This window comes from Gadus chalcogrammus, unplaced genomic scaffold (genome assembly GCF_026213295.1).
Source record: "Gadus chalcogrammus isolate NIFS_2021 unplaced genomic scaffold, NIFS_Gcha_1.0 GACHA071, whole genome shotgun sequence".
NCBI lineage: Eukaryota > Metazoa > Chordata > Actinopteri > Gadiformes > Gadidae > Gadus > Gadus chalcogrammus.
Genome location: NW_026613506.1, coordinates 63684 through 73168, shown reverse-complemented (window position 1 = coordinate 73168; position 9485 = coordinate 63684). Strand labels below are relative to the sequence as shown.

The window sequence follows — 9485 nt, the reverse complement described above, 5'->3', positions numbered from 1 at the left end:
GGGGCTGTTGCCTTTTGTTTGTGAGATGCCATAGGGGTTTAGGCGAATAGGTAAGACACCCTTGGGTTTACACTGCCATCACGTAGACCATACTCTGTTATCACATCAGGTTAGGAGCGGGGCCACCCTCTGTATGTATTAGCTAGGTTGTATGTGTGCACTAATTAGTTGTCACTTTATCTTGTTTTCTTTGATTTGGCTCCGCTTATAGTTCCCTATTCCCCTTGGCGGATCGCTAGCTAAATAAACACACTTACGTATCCAGTTTGCTGTTGTGCCCTGTTTTGTTGTTCTCCCAGTCAGCCTAACAGTAATATGTGTTATGGTTCCCCTACTCCCCCCCTAGACGTAGCAAGCTAACATCCTGGAGCCGTAACAGAGCTCTTGTTGTTCCACAGTCGATCAAATCCGATTCCCAGATGTCTGGCGTATTCGTCCCCATACCAGACCAAGAGCTCTGCTCCTGAAGTCACGAGGCCGCAGGTGCGATAAGGAATTCCTCCTTTGTGCTGAAACGCTATTAGGTTCTGTTCCTCTTCATTACGAGCACAATTGACGTACCTAACACACAGACAGGTACGTCAACACACCTTTACAGTGTATCTTCTGCATATGTCATAGCAACACAGAAAATATTGTGGATCTAATCAGATAACAGACATGGAGAAATATAAATGTTATCAATAAAGTAATGTAAGTAAGAAAATTGTGAACATTATTCATGCAGTAGATGGTATAAAAGTGAATAGGGTCCTACCTCATCCAGTTAGAAAGTGTCTCTCTCTTTGCATCAATGTAATCATTGTGTCTGCTCTTGTAGATCTGGAGAAATGTTTTAATCAGACTCTATGCCATCCAATAAACACAAAAGCACACATACAAGACTAGATCAAAATAAATGAATACAAACACACTGACCTCCCAGGAGTATCCACTCTCCAGGGCTCCCTCTTCATCGGTCCTGTGTCCTTCGTAGGGTCCAAAGTGTGTTCCAATGGGAAGGCCATCGTCTCCACAGTAAAACACCCCTAGACCGGCCCCAGGGATCCCAGAATCTCTGATCTACCCCACATGAGACAGAGATGGAGAGAGGAGGAGAGTCGTAGAGTGAGAGGAATACATAGAGGAAGGGAGAGGTGGAGGAGGGAGGAGAGATAGAATACAAGAGAGGTAGAGGAGAGCGAGATGGAGACACATGGAGAAGAGAGATGTAGAGAAATGAGGCAGGGAGAGACAAAGAGAGGTGAGAGGAATGGAGAGAGGAAGAGAGGTGGTGAGATGGAGGGGGGGAGAGGAAGATAAGATATGATAAGAAATGAATGGAATGAGTAGTTGGGAAACAAGTGAGAAAGAGAGATTTAGACAGGAAGAGGGAGGGAGGTAAGGAAAGAGGGGGTTGGGACAGGGGGGGGGAGTTCAGAGAGGGAGTCACAAAGAGAGGCAGATAGAGGGACATGGGGGGAGAGAGGGAGAGATAGACGAAAAGCACGATTCAGGAAGAAGAACCATTGGGGGAGAGAGATATATCCATCTGCTTTGGCAATATAACTGTTCACATTACTGTTTTTATATACATTAGCTGGGAAATGTATTAAACAATGAATGTTATACTGTCTCATTGGACGGGGAGAACTTTGTTGTGTTAAAGTACGACATCTACCTCAAACCCAGCGGGCAGCGTCTTCTTGGCTCGGTCTTTCTCTCTGACAGCAACGGGGCGATCAGCCATGAAGACGATAGGACCGTGGACCGCGCACTCTTCGAGGAAGAAAGTCCTACACTCATCACAGACTGGAGAGAGTTCATTTATTTATAACGTCCAAGAGAGCTTCAGCTACAAATCTATATTAAATAGACGGAAACAGGAAGATTAAAAATTGGTTTGTGAATGAAAAAGAGGTGGGGAAAAAGAGGTGGGGAGAGAGAGACAGAGACAGAGACAGAGACAGAGACAGAGACAGAGAGAGAGACAGAGACAGAGACAGAGACAGAGACAGAGACAGAGAGAGAGAGACAGAGAGAGAGAGCCCTCTTACAGAAGTAGTCGTCATCCTTAGGTACTTCCGGTTCTTGTTAGTTAACTCTGAGAACATTTCTCAGGTTCGTCTCTCTTGAATAAACACTTGAGCCCTTCATATGTTCATGGATAACTGATTCACACACACACACACACACACACACACACACACACACACACACACACACACACACACACACACACACACACACACACACACACACACACACACACACACACACACACACACAGTTACAGACTATACGTGCACAAAAAGGAGTTATTGCAGGGAAGCAGTGGTGGGATCAGAGCTTACCCAAGGAGACCTCCTCCTGGACTGCAGAGCCCCTCTCTACTCCTCCTCCGGAGGGGTCAATCTCTGGATGAGAAGGAGTGGGCCCTCCAGAGACCTCCTGGTCACTCCAGCCCCGCCCTGAGAGACTCTGACAGACAGAACGACTAGTTAGGAGTACTCACTGTTTTATTAATGTGGGTAGGTACTAGGGCTGTACGGTATGGACTAAAATGTATATCACGGTATGATTTGAGGAATAGACGGTAACGGTATTATATCACTGTATGTTAATTTTATCTTCTAATTTCGATATAAATGCCTCTGAAGGGGGAAAAATACTGGAAAGGCAGCAAAACCACATCAAAAAAATTAAATTATTTTCTGAAGTTACTTCCATCTCTGAAAAACACTAATGTTTAATAGTATGGATTTGTTTCTCCACTTGCTTGCGGACCTTGCCGTATAGTTTTGGCATCTCAATTTGGCTGAAGTGTGTGTCGGCGCGTACCTGGGATCGAGTGTTTTGACCATCTCTTTAAAGCCCTTTCTATCGACATTTTGAAAGGGAACCATGTCCTTAGACAGGTAAACAGTGACAACGTTTGTCAGCTCGTTCCACCACTGGCATTCAAAATGCCTGCGGAAGCAATGTCTGATTGCAGCGACGGCTTCACGCTTCCAGCGTCTGTCTCGTACGTTGTGGAATGAGAGCTTGTGAAGGGACTATTGCGCGAGCACGCAGGAGCGCTTGCTGCGTGCTTGCATACTGCCTTCTCAGGCAGTATGCAATAGCATACTGCCTGAGAAGGCAGTATCGCTGTCAATCTGTCCCTGGGAAAAGTAACGTGGTGCCGAATTGAAAAAGGAACTATGTTTCGTTACCATATTTTCAGTAGTTGCTCGTAACTTTACTTTTTACATGAAAAAGTAGTTAGGGAACTGTATTAACGCATTACTTACTTTGTTACGCGTTACACACAACATTGTCTACCGGTCACTCCGGTCTCACAGTAACGTCAAAATCTATACCGTAGCACAAATTCACACCGGTATACCTTCAGCACCGTTTATACCGTACACCCCTAGTAGGTACCTTACCTCCTAGCAACAATACGTCTAAGGTTATACATCGTGCTGGTGTAATTAATACCCTTAATCCATGAGTCTGCTGTCACATGGACATGAAGCAGGTCTCGTACCATAGAGGACAGGACATGGTAAGGCTGCTGAAGGTGATGTGTGCTGTTTTATACCCGTAAAGAAACTGCATCTGACGTACTGGGCTGTTGTAGAGACCCCTGTCTGACTGTTGGTGGCTTCCACACTCGAGCACCTGCGGACATAACTGGCTTTAGGTTAGGATGTAACCTGCTAACTATTACCAACTGACTATATGAGTTAGGATGTGACCTATTACTACAACAAACAGACCATATGTAAGGATGTACTATATTAACTATGACTAACTGACTTAAAGGTAGCTTAGAAGCTATTAACAACCAAGGCAGTATAAAACCTATTACTATTAACTTACTATAAGTTAGTATTTAACTTTCTGACTTACGATCAATTAATATTTAACCAAATAACTACTTACTGAATCTAAGTAAGGAAGTATCCTACTGACTACTAACTGACTAAAAAGGTAGTATAAGCTACTAACAACCAATGAAGTATAAAACCTAACTTACATACTATATCTGACTAACTATAAGTAAGGATGTATGCTACTAACTCCTACTAACTGACAATAAAAGGGACACTTCTTGTTGCCATGGCGCTGTGGGAGACGGCTGCCTCTCCAGTAGCTCTCCCGTTTTTTAACTTCTTTCTACTTAGTGTGTTTAATATATATACTGTACTATACTAAACTATATACTATATACTATAGATACTTCTATTCTATTTATTTTTTCTAAAAATGCAACCAAGAGCCAGCTCTCTCACTCAAGAGAGGAACTACTGGCTTTGCAAACAAACGGACAAACGGACAAAACAAACAACAAACAAACAAACAAACGGACGGGCTGGGATACGACAACCAATCCCAGCGGAGCTGAGGAGGAGACCCAGGGGCTGCAAGGCTGGAGCTAAGATAAAGGCTGAGCTTGCGGATAATCGTAGGCGCTACAAACCATCTATTCCCTCCGTAATCATGGGGAATGTGAACTCGCTGCCGAAGAAGATCGACGAGCTGTCCGCGCTGAACAACCAACGGATCTACCGTGACAGCAGCTTGTTCATCTTTACGGAGACATGGCTAAACCACCTTGTACCGGATGCTAACGTGGACCTGCTGGGATTCACTGCCGTGAGAGCCGACAGAGACACTAAAGCGAGCGGAAAAAGCAAAGGTGGGGGTCTCATCATGTATGTCAACAACCGCTGGTGTAACCCAGGACATATCTCCATAAAGACAGTCTCATGTTGCCGGGACCTCGAGCTGCTAGCTGTTAGCCTGCGGCCATATTATCTGCCGAGGGATTTTAGTCATGTGATCACCGTCTGTGTTTACATTCCTCCGAGAGCGGACGCAGCCACTGCCTGTGAGAAGCTCCACTCCGTCACAGCAAGGCTGCAGACACAGCACCCTGAGGCATTTATGATCATCTCTGGGGACTTTAATCACGTAACTTTGGATTCTACTTTGGCAGTTTTTCACCAGGTTGTAGACTGTACTACCAGAAACAACAGGACAATTGATCTCCTCTATGTTAATGTGAGGGATGCATATAGAGCGACTCCCCTCCCCCCACTGGGGAAGTCTGATCACAACCTGGTTCACCTACAGCCACTGTACATCCCCCTGGTCCAAAGACAGCCGGTGACAACTCGCACCATCAGGAGGTGGTCCCCTGAGATGGAAAGTGCCCTGAGAGACTGTTTCGACACCACAGTATGGGATGTGTTGATCGACCCGCATGGTGAGGACATAGAGGGGATGACACACTGTCTGACGGAGTACCTCAACTTCTGCGCAGACGTGGTCTCCCCTGTCAGGACTGTCCGCTGCTACCCTAATAACAAGCCATGGGTAACGCGGGAAGTCAAGGCTGTCCTCAACAAGAAGAAGGCTGCCTTCAGGAGCAGGGACAGGGAGGCCATGAAGGCAGCACAGAAGGAGGTGAAACACTGTGTGAGGGAAGCTAAGGACAGCTATAGGAGAAAGGTGGAGCAGAAGCTGAGGGAGAACAACATGAGGGAGGTCTGGGAAGGTGTGAGGACCATCACAGGTCACAACACAAAGACCAGAGCTACAGGGGGGACAATGCAGGCAACGGAGAGGGCGAACGAGCTGAATGACTTCTTCAACAGGTTCAACCAGCCCTCGTCCCCCCCACCACCACCACCACCACCATCACCACCACCACCACCACCACCACCCTCACCACAGCCATCTCTCCTTCTTCTTCCCTCTACACACCTCCCCCCAGACACCACAACATCCCCCTCCTCCCCCCCACCTCAACACAATCCCCGCCTCACATCACCATAGACCAGGTCAGAGGACAGCTGAGGAAGCTCCAGCCCAGGAAAGCAGCAGGCCCAGACAAAGTGTGTCCGAGACTGCTGAAGACCTGCGCTGCAGAACTGGGAGAGCCGCTACAACGGATCTTCAACCTTAGCCTGCGGCTAGGGAGAGTGCCCACGATCTGGAAGACATCCTGCATCGTTCCGGTTCCGAAGAAGAACAGGACCAGCGAGCTGAATGATTTCCGACCGGTGGCACTCACTTCACACCTGATGAAGACGTTGGAGCGGCTCTTCCTCAACCTCCTCAGACCCCAGGTACAACACGCCCAGGACCGCATGCAGTTCGCGTACCAGCCAGATGTTGGTGTGGAGGATGCCATCCTCTACATGCTACACCGAGTCCACTCCCATCTGGATAAGGGAAGCGGCACAGTGAGGATTCTCTTCTTGGACTTCTCCAGTGCCTTTAACACCATCCAGCCCCCTATGCTTCACGACAAACTGAACAGGATGGGAGTGGAACCCTATCTGGTGGACTGGATTGATGATTACCTCACTGACAGGACACAGTATGTCAGGCTGAAGGACATCACGTCTGACACTGTGGTCAGCAGCACTGGAGCCCCCCAGGGTACAGTGCTGGCCCCTCTTCTCTTCACCCTGTACACCTCAGACTTTTGCTACAACTCTGAGCTATGTCATCTACAGAAGTACGCCGATGACACAGCCATCGTTGGGTGTATTAGGGGTGACAGAGAGGAGGACTATCGGAGTCTGGTGGGGGACTTTGCTCTCTGGTGCCACACTAACCGGCTACAGCTCAACACCTCTAAGACAAAAGAGCTGGTCATTGACTTTGGAAGATCCAGACCAAGTCCGAGACCAGTCCTGCTAGACGGAGCTGAGGTGGAGGCTGTGAATTCCTACAAATACCTCGGGGTCTGGCTGGATAACAAACTGGACTGGAAAACACACACCAGCTACCTGTATGGGAAGACACAAAGCAGGTTGTACTTCCTGAGGAGATTGCGGTCATTCAACATCTGCAGCAAATTGCTGTGGATGTTTTATCAGTCTGTGGTTGCCAGCGTCCTCTTCTACACTGTGGTGTGCTGGGGAGGCAGCATAAACAAGAGGGACACCTCCAGACTAGATAAACTGATCAGGCGGGCTGGCTCTGTGGTCGGCATGAAGCTAGAACCACTGGTGACGGTGGCAGAGAGGAGGACACTGGACAAACTGCTGGACATTATTGACAATGCCAGCCACCCCTTGCACACTGTCATCAACAACCAGAGGAGCCTGTTCAGTGGAAGGCTGCTCCTTCCCAAAGTTAGGACCAATAGACTAAAGAACTCCTTTGTCCCTCATGCCATCACACTATACAACTCCTCACTCTGAGGGAAGTAGGAGGAAATAGAATAGAAGTAATAGAAGTAATAGAGTAATAGATTAAGGGGAGAGATATAACCTATTCCACTGCTTAATTTGAACTGCTAATTTATTTAATTTAATTTAACTGTCAGCCACCCCTTGCTCACCGTCATTTCATATATGATATGATATTTATCCACAATGCCGTATGTGTATGTGTGTATGTATGTGTATGTATGTGTATGTATGTGTATGTATATGTATATATGTGTATGTGTGTATATGTATATGTGTGTGCATGTGTATATGTATATATATATATGTTTATTTATGTTTACATTTATTTATTTATATTTATTTATTTATATTAATCCTCTATACAGTTCTCTACATTTATCTTTTATTTTACTTGAATCCTGTTTTACTTCTATTATTATCTACCGGTACTTTCTATATTAGCTAAGAGTTTATTGTTTACTGTTTACTGTTTTTTGTTTACTTTTTATAGTTAGTTAGTTAAGAGTTTATTGTTTATCTTATATTATATTATAATTATTGTTTACTGTTTACTTTTTATTTTACTTTTTATAGTTATCTAAGAGTGTATTGTTTATCTTATATTGTATATAATTTAATATTTTGTTGTGTTTCTTTCTGTAAGCTACTGGACAATCAATTTCCTTGAGGGAGTCATCCCAAAAGGATCAATAAAGCCTAATCTAATCTAATCTAATCTAATCTAATCTAATCTAATCTAATAAAGTAGTATATAAACGACTCACTTCAACTAACTGACTAAAATGGGTAAAATAACCTGCTAATTTACTATGAGGTACAACCTATTATTAAATACGTTTATTACAGGTTTTCCTTTTTTCAGATGCAATAAAATCCCTTTAAATCAATAAAACCCCTTTTTGTTGCTATATCTTTGGTCTAATGATTAAGCAGTATAAGCGGGCTAATGTATCTTCAGGGCTTTGAAAGGGATAATGTTCACTGCACATTACTCCTTCCAGAATTGTCTTGTAAATGTCTTTGTACCGGTCAATCCAGAGGTCCAGAGCTGCTCCTCCTCAGAGTCTGTCTCTTCAGGTGAGCAGACTCTCACCTGGCCGGGCTTCTCTCTCCTCATGAAGGCTGGAGCCACAAAGGACAGGCCTGACACACACACACACTCACACTCACACACACACACACACACACACACACACACACACACACACACACACACACACACACACACACACTCACACTCACACTCACACACACACACACACACACAGACACAAAAGAAGCAGTGATGTGTACAGCAGCACCACCTGTGTCTGTACGTATAGCAATGTACTCAGTAAAACAGTATTTAAGTATGAGTGGTTTACCAAGAGACGACAGAACCAAATGGTTTTCCTTGATCTGCAGGAATCTTTTTTTCTCTGCCATACAGAGGCGGTTCCATTTTGTTGTGGAAAAGTAGGCCCTGATATCCGCAAAGTCTTCCTTCACAACAAACAGACAACATATTGTCCAATACTGTTGATCTAACCTTACCACTTTGTAGATAAACAACCTTAACTACAACCGTAACACATTATAGGTAATACTGAATATATCAAAGTCAACAGTTGCTATAGAGCAGCCAAGTAACTGTTGTAAATCCCACATATTTTGCATAAATAAAGTAATATCGGTCTCCTAAATTGCCACTCTCCATGGAGGGTCCCTTTCATGAACACATTGGTCTCATCTGATCGTATTTAATGGTGATTAACTCACCAATGTTGCATGAACAGATGTTTAAAGTATTGATATGGTGTCTCACCTCCTCCACTGAGTTAATCATCTGACTGGTAGGCCTACAGCTTGAGTCCAGATCAAACGTCTAACAATGAAACATAATTAGAACATCTGGGGAAAATATCGACGGCTAACATCCCTTTGCTGAGTTAATAAGAGTTACTTAACGTTGGTTAGTGAATAGGGGATTATCACGCTTCCTGGTTCCGGTGGCGGGATTTGTCTTGGTTGTGCATGAAAACTTCCGGCGCACTTCCACCATGGCTGAAACAAAGGCTAGATGTCACTGCTCTGTTCCACTTTGTGCATCTAACAAACAACACCAACCCTACTTAAGTTTTCATGGATTCCCGACTGAAGTGAGTCTAAGGAAGAAGTGGATTCAAGCGGTTCGCCGGGATGAAGGGCCAAACTTTAAAATAAAACAAGGTAGCACGTTTGTTTGTAGCCGGCACTAGTGAATCAGACTACAAACGCTACAGCTAGCAACCAACCGGGGTCACACCAAGCGACTGAAAATCGGGTCTG

At 45.0% G+C, this 9485-nt stretch overlaps 1 protein-coding gene across 3 annotated transcripts; it reads right to left on the bottom strand.

The window, feature by feature from the left end:
* Positions 1-402: 402 nt before the first annotated feature.
* LOC130378319 (uncharacterized) lies at positions 403-9095 on the bottom strand. Of its 3 annotated transcripts, XR_008894636.1 has the most exons (10): positions 8983-9095; positions 8543-8660; positions 8205-8321; positions 3566-3645; positions 2334-2460; positions 2037-2150; positions 1661-1791; positions 919-1062; positions 758-822; positions 403-561 (listed from the first exon to the last, which is right to left on the bottom strand). XR_008894636.1 is itself a non-coding variant. In XM_056585114.1 (9 exons), exons 1-7 carry the CDS (start codon positions 9001-9003, stop codon positions 1029-1031), a joined length of 612 nt encoding a protein of 203 aa, XP_056441089.1. In that variant the 5' UTR covers positions 9004-9095; the 3' UTR covers positions 403-561; positions 758-822; positions 919-1028. The 3 variants fall into 3 exon arrangements, 1 of the variants encoding a protein (XP_056441089.1); XR_008894635.1 differs by having other exon boundaries at positions 1661-2150; XM_056585114.1 differs by lacking the exon at positions 2037-2150 and having other exon boundaries at positions 1661-1775.
* Positions 9096-9485: the final 390 nt, after the last annotated feature.

Bases quoted from the DNA above. Each gene is read 5' to 3' on its own strand.
- LOC130378319 (XM_056585114.1), bottom strand. From the start codon at position 9,003: ATGATTAACTCAGTGGAGGAG. The intron at 8,661-8,982 runs GTGAGACACCAT...TTTGTTGTGAAG, and splicing joins TGATTAACTCAGTGGAGGAG to GAAGACTTTGCGGATATCAG. The intron at 2,461-3,565 runs GTATAAAACAGC...TCTGTCTGTCAG, and splicing joins CAGATGCAGTTTCTTTACGG to AGTCTCTCAGGGCGGGGCTG.